Genomic DNA, 22,421 nt, shown 5'->3' with positions numbered 1-22,421 from the left:
GTTTCAGAGCCGTAATGTGACGGATCACGTGACTGTGGCCAAAGACGCTTGTGATTGGTTGGTTGTCTGTGAGGATCGGTTCATTCACTTGGCGCTTCCTGGTCCGGTGTAAGTAGGACATGTGTTTGAAAGTGTTAGTGTGGAGGGAAAGAGTGTTGAACGGGGATGAAGATGCTCTGCTGCGGCGTGTGGAGGCTTCTCTTCCTTGCGCTGTGCGGGAGCGTGACTGCGCAGCGGACATTTGCCACTCTGGAGCACCTCAGGTCGGGCAGCAGTGAGCAGCAGCAGGGCAGCGCCGTCAATGGGCTGCTCCAAAGGCTCATTGGGACTCGTGCGTCGGAGTTCGTCGTGTCCGTAAACAAGAGCCTGTCCAACGACAGTCTGGACGTGTGCGAGCTCCGCTCCACTAAGTACAACAAAGTGGTGGTCACTGGCAGCAGCGGCGTGGCTGTGGCGTCCGGAATCTACAACTACTTCAAATACTTCTGCAACTGTCAAGTGTCCTGGTCCGGAGACCAGCTGGACCTGCCCCAACCTCTGCCCAAGCTGAGCGGGGTCCTGCGCATCGCTAGCCCGCACAGGTATGTCCAGGAGTCCAAGCGGGAGCGGTCATAGAGGGACACATGAGAGTCACCTTCTGTCAGTCATGTGAGTGCAGCTGGTCGTGTGAGTGCAGCTGTGTCATGTGAGTGCAGCTGTGTCATGTGAGTGCAGCTGTGTCATGTGAGTGCAGCTGGTCGTGTGAGTGCAGCTGTGTCATGTGAGTGCAGCTGTGTCATGTGAGTGCAGCTGTGTCATGTGAGTGCAGCTGGTCGTGTGAGTGCAGCTGTGTCATGTGAGTGCAGCTGTGTCATGTGAGTGCAGCTGTGTCATGTGAGTGCAGCTGTGTCATGTGAGTGCAGCTGTGTCATGTGAGTGCAGCTGTGTCATGTGAGTGCAGCTGTGTCATGTGAGTGCAGCTGTGTCGTGTGAGTGCAGCTGGTCGTGTGAGTGCAGCTGGTCGTGTGAGTGCAGCTGTGTCATGTGAGTGCAGCTGTGTCATGTGAGTGCAGCTGTGTCATGTGAGTGCAGCTGGTCGTGTGAGTGCAGCTGTGTCATGTGAGTGCAGCTGTGTCATGTGAGTGCAGCTGTGTCATGTGAGTGCAGCTGTGTCATGTGAGTGCAGCTGGTCGTGTGAGTGCAGCTGGTCGTGTGAGTGCAGCTGTGTCATGTGAGTGCAGCTGTGTCATGTGAGTGCAGCTGTGTCATGTGAGTGCAGCTGGTCGTGTGAGTGCAGCTGGTCGTGTGAGTGCAGCTGTGTCATGTGAGTGCAGCTGTGTCATGTGAGTGCAGCTGTGTCATGTGAGTGCAGCTGGTCGTGTGAGTGCAGCTGTGTCATGTGAGTGCAGCTGTGTCATGTGAGTGCAGCTGTGTCATGTGAGTGCAGCTGTGTCATGTGAGTGCAGCTGTGTCATGTGAGTGCAGCTGTGTCATGTGAGTGCAGCTGTGTCATGTGAGTGCGCAGTTAAAACATCATAAAAAGGCCTAACTTTAATTTAAGGTATTTAACACTTCCGGGTCCACGTCCAGACTATCATACATTTACAGTCGAGCTTGAATCATAACCTGTGCTGGTCTCGGTAAAAATGAATTAAAGGAAAACTTTGGCCAAATTTGATCCAACAGGAGGTTGTTGTTGTTTTGCAGTAATGTGACGTGTCAAAATGAATTAAGGAGTTTGGGACGTGTGTGACGCGCTCGTGGCGCTCGTGACGGTTGCTGGGAGTAGACTTCAATTAAATACTCCACCGGTTATTTCAACTGAGCTCAGCAAAACGGCCTCTTTCAAGCTGTTTTTCATAAAAGCCATTCATTGTTTTTGGGCCCGGGGCCAGCTCCACAAAACAGGCCTCGTTCTCACACACGCATGCACACTTACACGCACACGCAGAGTAAACTCTTAGGGCACTTTAAAGGCTGATGTTCTTTAAAATATGACAATGTAGAGCTGCAACTGCTTTGCAAAGATTAGTATTGGACCCCATTGGACTCCCAAAATACTTTTTTAGCCAGTATTTCATAGCATTAACACGCATGGGCCCTTTAAGCACTGACTGTTTTGCATTAGAGCCGCCTCATCTCTTCACAGTTATGTCATGTGTGTCTCTGTCATGCACTGAAAAAAAAACAAAGACATGCATCCGTGACTCCAAGTCATTTAAATCTGCAATGCTACTGTGTTTATTGCTGGAAATATGCAGAATAGGCAAAGAAAGCCGAGCAGTGCAACATATTTGTGGTTTATGTCACGATGTAATATCTATTCTCTTCAAGTAATTCACTTTTTTTTTCGAACATGGGATTATCTATCAAATTACGTTAGAACTGGAAAAAAAAAAAGAGTACGAAGTTAATCACACACCTGTCTTCTGACTCTCGGCTAAACTTACCAGTAAATGCTCAGAAATGTAGAAATGTAGACTATTTGAGATCCAATAAATCAAGATTAAAAAATCGAGAAGAAATTTAGATTTATAATTATAATGAAGAGACAGTATAATGTAAATACGTGGACCATCTCACAGTGTTTTATTATTGCATTTCTGACTATTCTTTGTTGGTATTGCAGGTTCCGATACTACCAGAATGTGTGCACAGTCAGCTACTCGTCCGTGTGGTGGGACTGGCCTCGGTGGGAGAGAGAGATCGACTGGATGGCTCTAAATGGGATCAACCTGCCCCTGGCCTTCACGGGACAGGAGGCGCTGTGGCAGGAGGTGGGCTGCTCTGCAATTAAAATATTATTGTTACTTGTGAAAGGTTGCATTGATCTTATTTAGTCATAGTCCTAGAGTGGCTGTTGAGGCTAAGACTTGCCCCCCTATGAAATATTGACAAATGATACTATTTTTAATCACATTATTACAAGCTTTGTATATACAGTACAATAACAAAACATATTGCACAGGATTTACACTGTGATGTACCTGTTTAATTGTTAGTCCAGGTGCTGATATAAGAGGTTTATTAAAAAAATCAAATAAAAAAAGACACAAACATGTAAAATTTGTGTTTTTGGTTTAGTAAAATATTTGTTTGTACACATGCCTCAGCTGCACCTGTTGAAACTAAGGTGAAGCGGACTGAGGTATGAGTATATGAAAATCAGCATGTGACATAGTTTGGACTTTGTATCGTCAGATAACATTTTAACAGGCTGTGCTTCTCCACACCACAGTGCAAATCCGAGCAATATATATATATATCCATCCATTTTCTACCGCTTGTTCCCTTTCGGGGTCGCGGGTGACTGGAGCCTATCCCAGTGACTTCGGGCCTTAGGCGGGATACATCCTGGACAGTGGCCAACTTGTCGCAGGGCCAACACAGAGACATGGACATTACAGACAGTTCACTCTCACAGTCATTCACTAGGGCCAATTTAGACTTTCCAATTTTTACCTAACACATGCATGTCTTTGGACGGTGGGAGGAAGCCGGAGAGAACCCACGGTAACACGGGGAGGACATGCAAACTCCACCCAGAGAGATCATGTGATGTTGGTCTGGTCCGGGAATCGAAACCATGATCTCCTTCTTGGGAGGCAAGAGCGCTAACCGCCTTTGCCATATGGGGTGCACGGTGATATATATATATATATATATATATATATATATATATATATATATATATATATATATATATATATATATATATATATATATATATATATATATATATATATATATATATATATATATATATATATATATATATATATATATATATATATATATATATATATATATATATATATATATATATATATATATATATATATATATATATATATATTATAAGCAAGCTTGAGCGCTCCCTTGAGGTAGATTTTGAGCATGAATCTCTGTGCATTAGGTGTATCGCTCTCTGGGCCTAAACCAGTCTGAGATAGAGGAGTTTTTCTCTGGACCTGCGTTTCTGGCTTGGAATCGAATGGGAAACATGTTCCGCTTCGGAGGACCCCTGCCCCAGTCCTGGCACGTGAACCAGCTCAGCCTCCAGGTACTCGCATCCATGTTCCAATTTGTAGCATTATTATATAAAATTAGCAAGAATATAAATATAGTCAGAAATGTAAAGGCAGTAAAAATATTGTAAACGCAAACATACATTTATAATATGGTCAATAGCAAGGTAGATGTCACATGACTAAAGTTGCATTGCATTGTGACTGGCAAATGGTCAATATGTTCATTTGTATATCACAAACCAAAGTAATTACAAATATTGAGCATAAATACAGATGTTTTTTTGCATGGCCAACCAAAATTATCTATTATGGAGATATAAGTTTTGCCAGGCAAGATGGTTTTGTCTCAATACAATAAGAATTTTAATTTTTTCAAATTTGTAAAAATAAAAACATACACAAAGAAAGGGAGCAAGACGAAATAGTAAAGACTTAAACCAAAACAAGCAGATATCCACCAAAAACAGAGCAAAAAAAAATCTTTACACACGGAACCCAACAAAAACATCCCAATTAGTCTGACGAATTTGTCTATTTTCAAATTAAGTCTGAAAGTGTTCCTTTTCATGTTCCGAATGTCCAAAGTAATGTCTGTCCAGTCCCTGATTGTCGGTGTAATTTGTGTCATCCATTTTTGTGTGTGTTTTTTTCAAGAGTATGTTCCAGATGTAACAGTTTATTGTGTCCATGGCAGGAGTCCTCAGGCCCAAGTGCATAGTTACAAAATCGAGTGGAATGGCAACGTCAAAAACTGTTTGTAGTGCATCCTTAGTTTCAGTCCAAACTTTTGAGCAACAGGACAGTCCCAGAATATGTGATAGTGGTTTGGGAACAGTCTGCATTTCCCTGTGAATAATGGGCACTTTGACAATGGTCATTACCTTGTTTATTTCTTGGTTATAGTAAGTCCTGTTCCACCAAGCCAAAGGATTCCTTCAACATATTAAAGCTTTTCATTTGATAATCTTTTATAATCTGGTGAAAATCATTTATACCTTTTGTAATCAGTTCTATTTGGCACAAAACCTTGGTCATAAACCAACCAGTTTAAGATTTTAACATATTTGTTTATTTTGTTAACCCTGCGACGAGTTGGCTACTGTCCAGGATGTACCCCGCCTAAGGCCCGAAGTCACTGGGATAGGCTCCAGTCACCCGCGACCCCGAAAGGGAACAAGCGGTAGAAGATGGATGGATGGATGTTTAGTTTGTCCGTTTTGATTAGCACAGATTTTACCTCCAAATGACTAAGGCCTGTACAGGAACCCCTTGTACAACATTAATCTAAATATTTTTTCATTGAGCTTTATATTCTAGCTCACACCAGCAACGCTCTGATTTGAGCTGAAATAAAGTATTTTTTTCAAACAAGGTAAACCCTAGCCTCCTTTTTCTTTTGATAATTGTAAGGTTTTGAATTGGATACAGGTTTTGTTTTTTTTCCTTGCCATACCAATCTTGAGATAGCTTTATACCACTCATCAAACAGCAACCGGCTGAATAAAGAGTCTGGAACAGAGAGAAATCTTGGCAAAACTTTCATTTTTATAGTTTCAGTCCTTCGACTTACACTTAAGTAAGATAAGATAAGATAATCGGGGATAAGATCAAATTTTTTAATATCTTTTTTAATAGTTGTAAAGAGTGGCGTATAATTTTTCTCCAGAATTGTTGATTGGTCTCTATGGAGTACACACCTAATTATCTAAGCGATTCCGTTTGCCATTTAAATGAGTCGATCTTTCTAAAGGTCAAAGGGGCTGCCAGAATGAGATGATTTCAGTTTTTTGTACATTAATTTTGTATTCAGACATTGGACCAATTTCTTGAAGAAAATTCATCACATTGGGTTTGGAAATTTCTGGTTTGGTCAAATATAATAGAACATCATCTGACAACTTTGTGTTCTGTTCCATCTATTGTAACACCATGAATTGTTTTTGATTGTTTAATAAATTGGGCCAATGGTTCCAAGTTCAAAACAAACAGGAGGGGGGACCAGGCACAGCCCTGCCTGACCCCCTTTCCACGCTCAGTGAATCTGTCGGATGACCATTGATTTTAATTCTTGATGTTGGCCAACTGTAAAGAGCCCCAATATTTTTGTATGACTAAATCATTGATTGGAAATTTATTTTGCCCTTTAAATAAATATACAGCTAACAGAATCAAAAGCCTTCTCTGCATCTGAACTAATTATTACGGCTTCACCACTTCCAATTCCATGTATCATGATTCATGTGCGTTGCCCTGGAAATACTTCACTGACTAGTTTTATGGCAGTGTCAATATACCACAGAGGTTTGTTTGTCTACTGTGTTTATCGACTTATCCTAATTAGCATCCCTAATAGAGTCATGTTTGCTGTCCTTTCTTGTCTTTTCACTGTGTCTAAAGAAAAGGTGTATCTAATGACAGAGGATAAACAAAGGTTCCAGGATAACGTCAATACGAGCCATCGTTCCTGTCTTTTAAACCGATGCAACTACAATTTTGCGAGTTGAGTCATTGCCAAACTTTTGACTGTTTCAAGTTATCTATTCACCCCTGAAACTCTGAAATGAAGAAACCACACTCTGTTATGGGCACTTATGGAACAGGAAGAAACCAGGAAAAAAGCATCTACATTATATCTGTTTAAAACATGTGGTGGCTTCAGTCTTCCTATTTTCGAATGGTATTCATGCTGTTTCACCTTATTGCACTTGTCCTTTGGTTCAAACCACATATTCCTGTTTCATGGAGACCAATAGAAGAGAATGTGTTACTGCCCAATAAGCTGCAGTCCTTTTTATATTCTAATGAACCATTCAAGGCAGCAAAAAGCAAGTATGGCCCAGTAATCGCCCATCTTGTGTCTACTTGGTATAAGGTGTTAACCAATCCATCAAAATAACTAACAAATATTTTTGGCAATCACCAATTTTCCACATAAATCTATTCGTAATTGGCAAAAAGCCAATCTCTTTTTCCTCCATGGGAACGGCAAGGGGTTCACACGCTAAGTAACATAGTTGCTACATCTTTTTAATTCTATTTTCAAACCACAATGCTTGCCTATTGGGATGTGCACTAGACAACCACCCTCTCCACACCATATTGAACAGACAGAAAATAGACTATTGTCTCTGATTTTTATATTACTAATCACTAAGACATCAATGTTTCTCTTATCACCTAGAAACCCAGACAACCAAAAGATCCACTATAGATGTATCCACGGGTCTGTGTGTATTCGATCTCGTCCAATTAAAAAGTGATGATATTACTATTACTATTACTATGATGCATGTGTTGTACTGCAATAGTCTTACGTATTGTCGATGCTCCATTGCTGTCCAGTGGAAAAGCACTTAAAGTGGCTGTAGTCTGAATGGAGGCAACTGTTTGCCTGACCAGCCAGTCCCTCCTACATTCTGTAAATTATTTTCAAAGCGTGTGGTCTTGGCTGGTCAGGCAAGCCAACTGTAGCTGTGTGTACTGTAGTTTGTTGGTTTAATCTCTTGAAATCAGACTGATAGTGGGAGAAAAAATAGCAGCACTATTTCAATACTGGAAAACAACTGTAGCCTTAAATAAAAAGGAAAACTAAGTAAGTATGGCCCCTGAAAGAGTGGTTCCAACACTGGAGGAGGATACCGCTATAATGTGGCCCTCAAGAGAAAATCATTGCCCTCTGGTGTATATACAAATAACCAGCAGATGGTGCCAAAGTGCCACTTTCGCTATTTGGTCATTTATTAATTTACTCAATAATTGTGCCATATTCAACACCTTTCAATACATTAACTACAACATTTCAAAACTTGAATACAAATGTTTGCCTCATTCTGAACCAAAAAAAGTTTCACACTTGTTTATGCTTCGCCATTGCACTGTGTCTAGTTTTTCATTTAATGGATATTTATACTTTGCATTTTTCTGAGGCTGTTTTCTAGCTGACTGTTCTTTTACATCTAGTTGGAAATAAAACTGGAAATTCTCACTGCTTCTCACCTTCTTTCCCCTTGTCTGCAGTTTAAGATCTTGGAGAGAATGCGATCGTTTGGCATGATTCCTGTTCTTCCAGCCTTCTCTGGAAATATACCAAAAGGAATCTTAAGGTCAGAATAAACTTATAGTACTTTTATATAGTCAAGAGTTAGTAATATAATATGATATTAAAAGATCCCTTTTATATTTGTTCAATACAAGCCAATACCCAAGCTTGACTTACTGTAATTCTTACATTTCAGATTGTATCCAAATGCAAATGCAACAAGACTGGGACCATGGGCCCATTTCAACTGCAGCTACTCCTGCTCTTACATCTTAGATCCCCAGGATCCACTCTTCTTTCAAATCGGCTCTCTCTTCCTCTCACAAGTGGTCAAACAGTTTGGCACAGATCACATCTATAACACAGACACCTTCAATGAGATGACGCCGCCTTCGTCAGATCCTGCATACCTTTCATCCATCAGCCGCTCAATCTTCAAAACCATGACGGCAGGTCAGTCTTTCCACTCATCAGTTTCATACTATTTGAGTTTAGCTTATTGTGAACCGATTATAGTTTCAAGATTTATTTTGCCACCAAAGGTTGGTGTTTATATTTATTAATAGATAAATTACATTTAAAATGAATTAATACAATTTAATAATTACAATAAATTATAAGTAAAATCAATATTTGATTTGAACGTGGGGGGCCTTTCTGACCAAATTCTTTGCCCTGCAGTGGACCCTCAGGCTGTTTGGCTCATGCAAGGCTGGCTCTTCTTCAGTGACCAGACCTTTTGGAAACCATCCCAGATCCAGGCCTTACTCCAGGGAGTGCCACTTGGACGGATGATTGTGCTGGATTTGTTCGCTGAAACAGAACCAATTTTCTCTTACACAGACTCTTTCTATGGACAGCCATTTATCTGGTGCATGCTGCATAACTTTGGAGGCAACAGTGGTTTTTTTGGCACAGTAGAGAGCATTAACTCGGGGCCATTTAAAGCATTGCATTTTCCAAACTCAACTATGGTTGGCACAGGCATGACGCCTGAGGGCATTGAGCAGAATCCAGTAATCTATGAGCTGATGAGTGAGCTGGCCTGGCGTAAGGAGCCTGTCAACCTGAGAAAATGGGTGTCTCTTTATGCAATCCGTCGTTACGGAAGCACACAGGAAAACCTAGGCACTGCCTGGAAGCTGCTGTTCGCGAGTGTGTACAACTGCACAGTGGCTCATTACAGAAACCACAACCACAGTCCGCTCGTGCGCCGGCCCTCCTTCCATATGAACACGGCGCTGTGGTACAAGCCCGCTGAGCTCATCCAGGCCTGGAAACTGCTGATGGATGCTGCCCCAGCGCTCATGTCCAAGGAGACGTTCCGCTATGACTTGGTGGATATCACTCGACAGGTGCTGGAGGTGATGACCACATGGTTTTACCAGGACATTGTCAATGCATTCCATAAACAGAAGCTTGCGGATCTCCTGACTGCAGGGGGCGTGCTGGTGTATGACCTCTTGCCAGAGCTGAACCGCCTCCTGAACAGTGAGCGTAGCTTCCTGCTGGGCGTGTGGCTGGAAAGGGCCCGATCCCTGGGACTGGATGAGACCGAGGCCCAACTGTATGACATGAACGCCCGAAACCAAATCACCCTGTGGGGTCCCAGCGGGGAGATCCAGGACTATGCCAGTAAGGAATGGGGCGGACTCATGGAGGACTACTATGGCCAGCGATGGGCGCTTTTTGTGCAGACTCTTGTGGAGTGCCTCAACAGCGGGACACCCTTCAAAGAAGACACTTTTAACCAGGCTGTTTTTCAGGTGGAAAGGGGCTTTGTCTTCAACGGTCATAAGTATCCAAGCACACCTCAGGGGGACACATATGAGATTGCCCACAGAATATTTCTGAAATATTACCCACAGGCCCTAAAGAAGTTGTTAACCGCTAATACTACGTTAATCTAAGTAACTGTTAAGTGAATATGTTGTACCTTTACTTTTTCTACTTCTGGGTCCAGTGGAATTCCAGCTTAATTTACACTATGGCATATTGGCAAAACATTTAACCTGCTCCAGGGCATTGTACAATGCTGTCTTAAAAGGTTTCACTGCAAGAAGTTCTTCTTGAGATCATCTTCAGGCACAAATCATCTATTTATTTTTATAATTTTAATGCAATTGTTTAATATAATAATGCTCACTACTCACAGGGAGGGGCTGAATGTTGGAGGATTTGTAGTTGTCGGGAGCCACATCATGTGTTCTGGGATGATCCAGTTAACATAAATATTGGACTGAAATGCAACACAAACAAAACATTGCAGACTGTTTTTGACACCATCATCCCTCTCAATCTCATGTATTTAGAAGATAAGTTTGGAACATACTTCTAGCGGCTAGGGAGAAGGCCATCACAAAAGTTATGACACATTATAACTCTAACCCTAGCCGTATTTTATTTTATTTTTCTAAAATCTTATTTTTGAATTTACCCAATTTGTTTTTCTCTGGTCGGGCTCTTGTCTGTTTTGTGTTTGTTTATTTTTTTCATATAAAACAAATAAAAAAAACTTTTTTTTACATTTTAATTACATTTGTAAAAATAATCGCTTTTATTGGACAAATCTGTACTCATGCACTAATTTTATTTACCGTGAAAATGTTTCTTGATCCAGAGACAGTTTCCCATTTTCTACTGTTGGTGTGTGTGGAATTCGGGAGGTTCGGACCCTGATGAACTGTGATGATGCCACACTTTAAAATCCCATTGGCCGCAAGAATGTGATTTCTGACTCCGCCCACACAGTTGTTTTTAATTTCTCTTATAATTTCTAAATAAACAATATATACTAAATAAATATTTTGTTGTAAGTAGTTGCATATGAAACTTCTACATGTTCGGACTGAACATGTTTTAAGTACATGAACTTAACTGTATGAAAATAAATTCAATGTAATTGTTGTACTATGTAGTTTTAGCCCTGTCCTTGAAGAATTACAGGAAGCTCTTTGCTGGAGGGGTTTATGTTCAGATCAGAATGATCTTTTTTCATGCAGTGGTAATCCAAAGGAGCATCAGCTGCTGCCCTTGTTTTTACCAAGATTTTGAGCCCTTCTTCCAATCTAAATATTATTAGAATTATAAACCATCTTATTTTTGCACATGTAATAGCTTCTGTCACATTGTTGACTATAAAATATTTTTTAAAAGCACACCCATCCATCCATCCATCCATTTTCTACCGCTTGTTCCCTTTCGGGGTCACGGGTGACTGGAGCCTATCCCAGTTACTTTGGGCCTTAGGCGGGGTACACCCTGGACAGTGGCCAACTTGTCGCAGGACTAACACAGAGACATAGACATTACAGACAGTTCACGCTCACATTCATTCACTAGGGCCAATTTAGAGTCACCAATTTTACCTAACACATGCATGTCTTTGGAAGGTGGGAGGAAGCCGGAGAACCCGGAGAGAACCCACGGTAACACGGGGAGAACATGCAGACTCCACCCAGAGAGATCATGTGATGTTGGTCTGGTCCGGAAATCGAACCCATGATCTCCTTGGGAGGCAAGAGCGCTAACCGCCTTTGCCACCGTGCACCCAAAAGCACACGTTTTAGTAAATATACAGACTAGTATTTCCCTTTGTTTTATTTTAGATGACACTGAATGAGGACAATATATTTTGAACTTAAATATGTCAATGAATACTTTAATAATAAAGGAAAGTGATTGACTTATAATAGACTTAAGACCTTATTCCAGCAAGGGGATCTTAACCTAACATGATTAATTTACAGTGGCTTGCAGAAGTATTCGAACCTTTTCACATTTTGTAAATCACAACCACAAATTTAAACAAATAGTCTTGGCATTTTCTGTGAAGGAGCGACACAGTGTTCAGCCTCCCTGAGTCAATACTTGGAACCGCCTTTAGCTGCATTTAAAGCTGAAAGTCTTCTGGGGTGTGTGTCTACCAGCTTTGATGGACATTTTAGCCAATTCTTCTTTACAAAACATGCTCAAGCTCAGTGAGAAGATTGAGAGCATTTGTGAACAGCAGTTTTCAGATCTTGCTATAGATTCTTGGTCTGGAGTTTGGGCCATTCTAACTCATGGATGTTTTGTTTAAAACACTTCGTTGTAGCTCTGGCTTTATGTTTAGGTTCGTTGTCCTGCTGAACCTCTGCCCCAGTCTCAAGTCGACACCAACAGGTTTTCTTCCCAGTTTGCCCTGTATTTGGCTCCATCCATCTTCCCATCAGCTCTGAGCAGCTTCCCTGCCTCTGCTGAAGAACAGCAGCTCCACAGCATGAGGCTGCACCACCATGTTTGACAGTGGGGATGGTGTGTTCAGAGTCATGTGTCAGGTTAGTTTTCTGACACACACGCCGTTCGGCCAAAAACTTCAATTTTGGTCTCATCAGACCAGAGCAGCTTCTTCCACGGGTCCCCCACGTGGCTTATGGCAAGTGGGACTTCAACAATAGATTTTTTCTTACCATTCTTCCATAAAGGCCAGAATTATACATTATTTCAAATATACTGTATACAGTATAACTGCTCTGTGAGATGGGATCAGCAGATTGGTTGCACTCAGGAAAATAAAGATAATCTAGAAATCATGTATCATTTTCTTTCCATTTCACAATTGTAGAATCTGTTTCTCCTACACAGAAAATGCCACTAATACAATGTGGAAAAGTTTCAGGGGTACAAATACTCTTTGTGTCAAACTTAGACTGTATAATAAGGCCGATACTGGAGTTTGTCAAGCAAATTTCCACCAATTTACAATACAACACACTGTCACTCAGTGGACAACCTAATGCCCTTGAATTAAAGAGACACAACTTATTGCATTATTTGTCCATTTGATTATTTATTCAGAACATTTTTAAGATAGAACTAAAAATGGCTTAAATAAAATGTGCAGGAGCACGAACATAGAATAATATATTTTTATTTATGCAAAAATATTGAGAAGAACAAATACGATTAGAGGATTATTTGCACTATTTTTATTTACATTTACATTGATGGGGGTTTGCTGTAAGCATCTCGTTTGGCAGTAACTGGCTCATTTCAACCCACCCATAGTTATCCATAGGCCAAAGGTAACACCAGTGGAATCTCTTTTAAGATTTTATAAAAAATAAATCTATAACTCAAAATCAGAAAGTGGCCTGAGCAGATAGTCACTGGAGGAAAGACCTCATTCAGCTCTTAACGTTTTGTAGCCAGTAGTTATAGCTCTGCTCTACAACTAGTAGAGCAGAGCTATACCTTATGTTTTAGTGTCCTTTATACAGTATGTCAGACACTATTAATTCAGAACTCTGAATGTTTCAATCAAGTTCTTAGAAGTACTGGAGAAGAATAGCATTAGTACAGCTGCAAATAACAGCATATTGATGAGATGAGATGCCTGTGACAATGTTTACATAGACAAAAAACATCACAATGTTTTCATGAAGGATTGCACTGGTGTGATTAAGATAATCATGTGGTTACTATGATAATAAAAAATAGACCACTAAATAGAGCTACAGATTAAAGACACCAGAGAGCTTTATGAGAGGATGTGGAGTGGGTGTGGCTTGAGGCAGTCACATGACTCTGCATGAATAAAGTGCACAAGAACCAACCCTCCCACAACAGACTGGTCCAGTCTGGTCCAGTCTGGTCCAGTCTGGTCTAGGTGCTGTAAGTATCAAAAAGAACGTACTTGAGATGTAAAGCTGCCACAATAATCATCAATCAATATTTCCAAGACATCAAAATGGGCAGTAATAACCAAACCTGTAAACTCAACATGCCTTTCACATTGACAAACCACAGGGCAGAGTGCAGTTTGCATGACAACTAAAAAGGAGACTGATGTGGCTGCAATATGCTCCAGACACACGCTGAAAAATGCCTTTTGATTGACAAAACAAAAATAATAAAAATTCACTGGTTGGACCGGTTTGACTGAACCAAAAGAGCTGCAACACTTTGAAGGCTTAAGAGCAAAATGGTCTTAATTTCAGTTTGTATTACAATGTGTATAACACACATCTCAACCGATTCATTAGTTCATTAGTAGGACAAACAACTTTAAATATACCATTTATATCATACTTAAAGTATGGAAAAACATTCATTCTTATTTTAGTATTCTTGCACATCACCTATTTTTGGTGTATAATAAACTTTCTAAAAGGATTTGTTGTGTCGCAACCTTTACTAAATTGACAAATGTCAATAGAAAATCTACAATATTTGTTTATTTGAATAAGACCAAACTGAGGTTGATCAAATTCGTTATTTTTTTTTTAAGTAAAGGAAGTAAAATTATTAATGGTTTTATAAAAAACTAAATCAACATATGTCTCTTGGGTATTCCAGGCCAGGACCTTTGTGAATAAGGTGCAGCAGGAGTTTAGTTCACCTCTTGGGGGTTAAACTTTCAGGGTTTGGACAAAAGCTGATATACAAACCTTAAGTTTCAAAGTTAGTGAGGATTCTTCCGGTGTGCACTTACAAAGATGGTCTAATGTTTGATCACAAGACAAGCCTCAACAGAACAATCAAGGAGAATAATTCATTTAAAATAAAATGTGTACCTGAGTTAGAAACCTCTTAACAGTGGTAACAAAATAAAGAACTTGAGCAAAGGGTTGGCCACGGACATTGAGATTTAAGCATTGATATTGTGATTGGGAGTTTAGAAGAAAATGGGGAGAACACCAGTCCAGCAGCAACTCTAATTCACCAAAGCTGTGGCAAGAAATCTTTGTCACACCTCTTATGTTACACTTCACTCTTAAAAAAATATAGTCTATGCGTCTAGCAAAAAATAGATTTTAAAAACTCTATTTCTTGCCATGGATAGGGCCATATCAGACTTACTGGAACAGACATTGGTGAATGAGAGCCCATTTTGGAGGTAGTGACTCTGAGACAAAGGCGCATGGAGGAGCTGAGATGACTCAAGGCAAAAAATATTTGGACATGAGAAAAACTAAATCAGGAAATTCTGCATGAATTGTTTGGCCCCGCCCTTCACACACAGTACCGGTAACTAGATTATTTTGTCATTTGGTAACTTTAAAAGCTGAGATTTTAGTTTTCTATATCCCATTTCTGTCAATAAAATATGTATAATTTCCTGGTTTTGGTTTCCTCGAAGCCAAATGCACACAAAACGTCCACAAGTTCATGGATTGGAGTAATGCATGGACAGTTTAGTGCGGCAGAGAGCTTGAGTGGAGCTCTGGCTCGTGCAGCAGCTGCTGGAGGACACTCAGCAGGTGTTTGAGGCCGTAGATGTAGCCCTGGTCGTGAGTGTCGCTAGGAAACACATGAGCAAAGTCAATCATGCGCACCTCCACCGCGGAACCTGCCCCAGTCTCCGCCCCTCTCGTCCTCACAGCCACTTGCCCAGCAGCCTCGTGATTGTAGTTGGGCTGCTGCTCTTTACATTGCTGCTGGCACAGGCTCTTGTGATTGGTGCAGATGGTGTCCAGGCTGTAATCCCAGGAGATGGGCTCCTGGATGTTGTTATTATTATATTCTGCGGTGTGTCCCTCCTTCCATCCTGCGCCTGGGGCAGGGGTCTTGTCCTGAAGAGGGCTGTGAAGGGGTGCAGAGGGCGGCTGACCCTCATACACAAACAGCAGTGAACTGGCATAGAAGCACAACTGCTCCTGGGACTCAAACCAGCGCAGGATCTGCTGCACTTTTGCAATACTCGTTAACACGGCATCCTTTCTGAGGGCAACTCCATTAAAAAAGAATTTGGCCAAACCTGGGAACAGAGAGTGATGTTTCTATAGTTAAATACAACACAGTTGTAATAATGGTACGTTTCCATATTCAAAGTAAGAAGACCAGTTGAGGACCAGTTTAGGACTTACCATCTTTGAGAGTGTCCTTCAGCAGCTTCCGTCCGTAGTGCTGATTGTAGGAGTCAAACGAGTCACTGGACACATTATAAACCTGAACAGAGCAGTTTATATGCATAACTTTGAAATATCAATAATAATAATAATAATAATAATAAATAGTGGTTCTCAACCTGGGGGTCGTAAAATGATTTCAGGAGGTCCCCAGATGATATGGGGAAAAGTGAAGCAATAGTCTTAAACAAGGCTTGACACCCTTCAAATGCAGTAGTGAATTTGTTGGGCGAACAAATTAATATATATTTTTTTTTTTATATTTGAGGCCTATATCCTGAAAATAAAATCAACATTGATAATGATATATGATAGATAATATCATATATAAATATCCTAATTAGTTTTTTGAGGGTCGTGACTGAAAAAGGCTAAGAATAGACTGGTATAGATGACGTTCTGAAGTTTATCCGTGAGTTTAAGAGTGATAAAAAAGTAATGTGACAGAAACCCATTATAAAACATATAGTAACAGTACTTTTTGGGTCTGAAGTGGGCTATTTTTTAATATATATATATTTCAATTGGAATGCACGGTCATAAGACTACAGTCCCTTTGTAAGGGAATTTGAACATTTCTGTAAACTGATGAGGTCTCATTAGGGCTTTCGCGTTTCCTGGATCCAAACAAACAGCCCAAATTGGTACAAAACATCCTTGATTTGTCTCTCACACGCATGCTTTACACAGGCATCAGGAAGTATCCCATCTTATCTGCATTTGCAATGGCACCATCATACTAAACATCAAGAATAGTTAGGTGCCCTCCTGTCGCGGAGCCTGGGGCTCTGAACTCATGACCCGGTCACTGGGAAGCACTGTATAATATTATTATTACATATTGTGTAGGTGTAAAATTACACTTTAATCCTTGGATCAGTTAATAATAAAGCCCTTAAAGCTCAATATGCATTGACAAGAGGGGAATGCAAGCAAATGTGTAAAGCATGTAGTTTACAGCCTGAGTGACCTGCTGCTCCAAGCATTTTCATTCTTTCTTTCTTTGCACAAGAGCTCAAACTTTACACAACAGGCAGTTAAACATTTACTTTTTACTGAAAGGTGCGGAGTGAACTGTGATAAGAGAGAATAAGAGAAATCAATGTTCCGGGTCAAACTGGACGATTGTTCAGAGTGTACACTGTGATAATCCACAGGGAGTGGTCTAGCCCCTCACCAGCCCTTTAATCCTGGCATTGATTAAATCCCCGTTCCCCGGTAAAACAAAAGCAGAACAGAGTCTGCTGGCTTCTCACCCTCATGCCCAGCAGCAAAAAGCCGATCTCCTCCATCAGAGGGTACTTCCGGATCTGCTGCTCCCGCTTCTCCTGAGAGGCAAAGGGGTCATAGCTGCGTTGGCCTAACTTTACATCCATAATACACGGCTTCTGAAAGAGCCGAGTCACATCTTCCAGTTTCAGGTAAAGGTCTGCAGCACAAGAAGACATTTATGTGTGGCACATACATTCGTCATATATTTGAGATTAACAGTGAAATCAGTACATTTGCTCAGCTACCTAAAGAAGGCTTGCTAACACTAGATAGATTATCTTTCTGGATGTTTAGCAACTCCACCAAAGTTTCAAACTGAAAACAAAAAACAAAATGGCTAAATGAAAAATTATGTCCCATTATAATTTTGTAGCGGATGCTGTTAAACCATTCTAGAAGGCACAAACACTCCATTGGTTCCATTTAAATCCGTTGTTGATTGCAAAACAGGGAATATGCTTTCATAATGGCGGCTTTGATAAGAGCGTGTCATGACCACACCCTGGGACATGTAAACGTATGATGTAAATAAGTTGAACAACTTTCGATCTTAGATATGTCCTGATGATGCTACCTCATTTTAGAATAAACCCTGGAAAAAAGTTGGATAAAGGGCTAGATTTTGGATGACTCAAGTTTGAACCCAAATTGCAGACGTCCTTTGTAGATTAGGGAGGAGCTATATTTTTTTGTTTAACTTGAAATGTTGGATAAACCTGTATCTGTCCACAAAGAAAAAAATACCCATAATCAATCAGCCTTTATTTATAGAGCCCTTTACAACACTCAAAGTGACCAAAGTGCTTCACAATAATGTATTTTGATTTTCCAGATTGTTTGACGGATTGTTCCCCATTACAAATAAGCTTCATGTAATTCTTTAAGTCCAAGACAGATTTTCTTTCATGAATTAAAAACGACAGCCATCTTAAAAGATAGAGCCTTCATTTGCATGTCACTACGCCCAGCTCACATATGTGCACACGCTTCATTGGGTTGATTCAAATTAGATAATGTTTGTGAATGATACCTTTTTCTTTTTTTTAATGGCCACTTTGTTGAAAAATCTAAGTATTTTATTTCAAAGCAAATTAATTATTTTTTTGTATCGTAACCCTAACCCCAAGTTTGAAGTGTTTTTGATGAAAACTGTTGGAAGAGGTGTCAAAAGTATGATGATGTGAGACCGGTCATTTAATTGGGTTATCTGGGCTCCATCAATGGATCTATTCAAATAAACTGAATAGAGTATTGCTAGCTTGAATGAGTCGCCAGTTCTTACGCGTGGCCAGTCCATGTGAACAGCAGTGAAAAAATCCTCAAGAAAAACATTTTAACGCAATGTAAAAACAAACTGCTTGTGTTTGGCTGACAGGGACCTTCAGCTTTCATAAAGGTTGGATTTCATGGTGATTTTTGCCCATTTTCAGATCGTTGCCTTTTCCCCAGTTCAAATTCTCGCTCTGATTGGTCAGAGGGCCAAGGACTTTGGGCCAGAGGTGCCAAACACGCAACTGCTACATTTTGGTTCATACAAAATATCTCAAACACTATTTCAATAACTGATTGATTCAATTATTGTGAGAAATGACATCCAAAATGGCTTTACTAGTATTTTTTTGCTAAATTGCCCATCCAGTACTGAACTAGAGCCTAGAATCAAAACAGGTCTAAAGCAGAATTAAACAAGGACTAAACCAAGACCAAACCAGGTCTAAACTAGTGCTACCCCAGAATTAAATCAGTAAACAAGATTTTATTATTATTTTTAATACCTTGACGATGGATCCGGGGCCGGAATAAATTGCATGGAGGACCTGATTTGGCCCCTGAGCCTTATGTTGAATAGCCCTGCGCTAAAGGCTAAACTGGGGTCGCATTGATTTTTGTCAACATTTTAACAGTTACAATAAAGCATCTCTTTCACGCAAATAAAGCTAAAACAACTACATTTGTCACAGTCTATGAACTTATACCGTTCGGGTTGTCTGGGGAGGCCCAGGTGCCGTAGTATTTTGGAAGGTGGTTCCTAAGCTCCAGAAGACAGGGGTCACCGCAGTCGTCCGCATACACCTGTGACAAGCACACGCTAAATCAAACTCATACACTGGATTTTCCCTGGATCTTCCTACACGATATTAATAAGGCACAACTCCCAAGTTATGCTATGTTCAACTGGAGAATGTTATTATTACAGCAGTAAACTACACTTGAATTTGGTCGAACACAGATTAAACATTATCAAGGGTACATCAAATATTATTTATACATCTTCTTTAAATCCTTCTTTAATGCATCTGGTGACAGGGATTACCGGTAAGTATCATTGTACATGCAGGCCCTCATCAATGCAAGTCTGCGTGATTTACTACAAATGCATTCTTACCGCAACACAGAAGCAGAATGAACAGGAATGTATGCTTTAAGCACTTTTTTGCAGCCGTTTTGGTTTTCTAAACACCAAAGTGTCGCATCCACTCACCACTATGTAAAGCCTGTCACACTGCAGGATTATAGAGGGTAAAAACAATCAGTGTGGTCAGTGTCAACTTTTAGTGTCTGATAAGAGGGGGACTACAGCTTCGTCCTGCGGTTGCGGTGGGTTGCGCCCTCTATGCCTTCTCCAGTGAACTATCTAATGTAAAATAAAGCCTTGCACAAAAAGAACAGTTTAGGTAGACAGATTTTTGGTGTACCATGCTGTAAAAGTGCATCTCTCTTGGACCTCTGGGTGGGGGCTGGAGCTGCTTCAAAACTGTCCCATCTGGATGCTGCAAAATACCTGTAACAAGAGCAAAAAATACCTGTTTGATTAACCAGCATAAAACGGCACACAGCATTTGGTGTGGATCCTTCTATTTGAAGTAATTTGTTAAGTAAATTGCCAACGTTTAACATTTGGGTGTGGAGCTGGGCCACATTGTGATAAAAATTGACTTGTGATCGTATTCCCCACCTTCTCCTCCAATTGATCAGCCTCAGCCATGCTCTGAATCAGTGACTTAATGGTGGATTTAATCAACTGCAATGAGTGTGTACTTTCAGAAGAAGCAGATTACTTTAGTTACTTCTTTTAGACAATATAAAGAAACAAAGAGTACATGAATTGAGATAAAAAAATTGTGATCTGACTCCCAAGAAAATGGTGATAAAAATTTGATTTTGCCAATTGTCCAACCCTCTTTGAAAGAAGGTAGTGATGCGAGTAATACGATTTATTTTCTTAAATTATTTTTTTAAGTACAGTCTTTTGCTCTATGAATAAAGTGTATGACAAATATATTCTTATTTGATGTTCTTTTTTTATGGTCAAGACAAATTGGGTCAAAACAAATCTGAATGCAAACCCAGCTGTAAAAATGAGCTCAGGATTCAACAGAATGCAGATAAGAGAGAGGAAGGGAAACTGGTTGAGCAGGATTAAGAGCCGGTTCCACACTTACTGCTTAAACATCTGAAGAAATATTGAATGCTTAACCAATGGCTCCTGGTATTTCCCTAACATCACTGCGCAATAGCAGAAAATGTTCTTTCACAAACACAGGAACAATTGCATTACACATTTATGAGCCTTTGAATGATTATAGGGAAAAACTTTGACAGCACTTTATGACTCACTCAGGTGATATGGCCAATAGTAAATAAATGTGTTGCTCTGGGAAACGACATGTTTAATAAATTATAAACAGAATTATAATGATCAAGGACAATTTGAACTAAAAATGTAATTATTTAAATTGTCATCTGAGGAGAACCTATTGGAGCTCGACAACGTTTACGTAGAGCTGTGGTTGAATAGGACACAGGCTTTATCATGAGATTGTACTTTAAACAGACTGAGCAGATAACTTCACTAAGAGCAATTCCCCAAAGCCAACAAGACGCGCACGTCCTCACGCGCAGTCACGCGCACACACCTGTGCCAGTACACAGAGGCAGACCAGGAACAACACTCCCTACAACCAAACTTTATGTCTTTACTCACCCACTTTGTCCACTCCGTACTTATGTCCCGCCACCTGATGGGACAGAGGCACGCAGCCGTTCAGGTGCCGCTGAGCCACTCTCTCGTGTGCGGGTTCAACGCCACTCAGCCTGGACGCCCCGGTGGCGGGCCCAGGGTCCAGTCTGCCCAGGGCTATGGACGACTCCATTCGACCCCTTCGCTTAAAAAAACTGGCAGTTTGCAACAAATAAAGTCTGAGAACAGCGGCTTCACAATTAAAAAAACAAACAGTCTAGTTAAAATGATAGTGGTTCACATGGTATTACACATGAACACGAGTTCAGCAGAGGCTCTGGGTGAGCGCGGGAGCCTTCATGGCTGTGGAGCTCCGCGCAGGAGTGGTCGGTAACTGCGCCCCCTGACAGCATCCACACGCGGAGAGCAGAGCAGGAAGCGCACCGGAGGCTGGCCACACTCCCGGGGCTCAGCTCGGCAGTGACGGTCATCTCCTCCTCAGCGGCCACACAAATGCACCGTGGCCACATCCCACTTCACATCCCGCTCCGCTCCTATGGGCGCTCGCGGCTCATTACGTCACGATGTCCGCTCATAGCTGCCAGACAAACCCCGGAGTCAGATCGGTCGGTCAGTGGACTTAAACACTGGCGTGAATATGCGCACACAGCAGTGGACTGTCTTTGTAAATGCTAACGTGTAGCATGTCCGGATAAGGATGACCCGCTAGCTGACACAGCTCCTCTCCGTCTTTATAATGAGTAATCCTCCCCTGACACTGATGTAAATCCACGGTGCTGCCCCCAGGGCCCATAACCAGCCCCAGGCACCAGCACACACCCTTTTGGAGCCGAATAGACAAACATTCCCGGTCCCTCGCGGACAGGCCAGCTGCGTAACTATCCTCACGAGTCCACGGAAAACAGCTCCCACGGACCGCACACAGAGAGCGAAGGCATTTATCCCGCGCAGAGTTGGAGGAGGTGCAGTAAAGGTGGTTGGAGCCCCATCTTACATCCGTGGTGGGATTCAGGTCACACTTGTACGTGCTCGTGCTGCTCGCCTGCTCCTGTGTGAACTGTGGTCTGAGAGCGCGGTAGCGCCGCTACCGCCCCCTGCTGGCGCAAGACCGCGCGACATTCTGATTTATTTTAAGTTTACGGACCAAATAAACATTACAAAAAAATACTGTACACCACTAACAGCACTCCGACGCATGACTATAAAACTATACATAACTTAAATCC

The 22,421-nt window shown here is 41.2% G+C and overlaps 2 protein-coding genes across 2 annotated transcripts; one reads left to right on the top strand and one right to left on the bottom strand.

Moving 5' to 3' along the window:
* The first annotated feature begins 124 nt into the window (after nucleotides 1-124).
* Nucleotides 125-10,078, top strand: naglu (N-acetylglucosaminidase, alpha). The gene is made up of 6 exons (XM_072456100.1): nucleotides 125-581; nucleotides 2,609-2,756; nucleotides 3,896-4,042; nucleotides 8,028-8,113; nucleotides 8,246-8,502; nucleotides 8,731-10,078. Exons 1-6 carry the CDS (start codon nucleotides 166-168, stop codon nucleotides 9,957-9,959), a joined length of 2,283 nt encoding a protein of 760 aa, XP_072312201.1. The 5' UTR covers nucleotides 125-165; the 3' UTR covers nucleotides 9,960-10,078.
* A 2,867-nt stretch (nucleotides 10,079-12,945) lies between these two features.
* On the bottom strand, nucleotides 12,946-22,234 carry ipmkb (inositol polyphosphate multikinase b). Its single transcript, XM_072456871.1, has 7 exons — nucleotides 21,898-22,234; nucleotides 21,199-21,772; nucleotides 19,910-19,995; nucleotides 19,190-19,286; nucleotides 17,198-17,370; nucleotides 15,900-15,981; nucleotides 12,946-15,790 (listed from the first exon to the last, which is right to left on the bottom strand). The coding sequence occupies exons 2-7, from the start codon at nucleotides 21,365-21,367 to the stop codon at nucleotides 15,228-15,230; spliced, it is 1,170 nt and encodes a 389-aa protein (XP_072312972.1). The 5' UTR covers nucleotides 21,368-21,772; nucleotides 21,898-22,234; the 3' UTR covers nucleotides 12,946-15,227.
* Nucleotides 22,235-22,421: the final 187 nt, after the last annotated feature.

Source organism: Eucyclogobius newberryi, unplaced genomic scaffold, assembly GCF_026437365.1.
Source record: "Eucyclogobius newberryi isolate DKJ021-1_F unplaced genomic scaffold, fEucNew1.0.hap1 SCAF_20, whole genome shotgun sequence".
NCBI lineage: Eukaryota > Metazoa > Chordata > Actinopteri > Gobiiformes > Gobiidae > Eucyclogobius > Eucyclogobius newberryi.
This window is presented reverse-complemented; position numbering and strand designations above follow the sequence as displayed.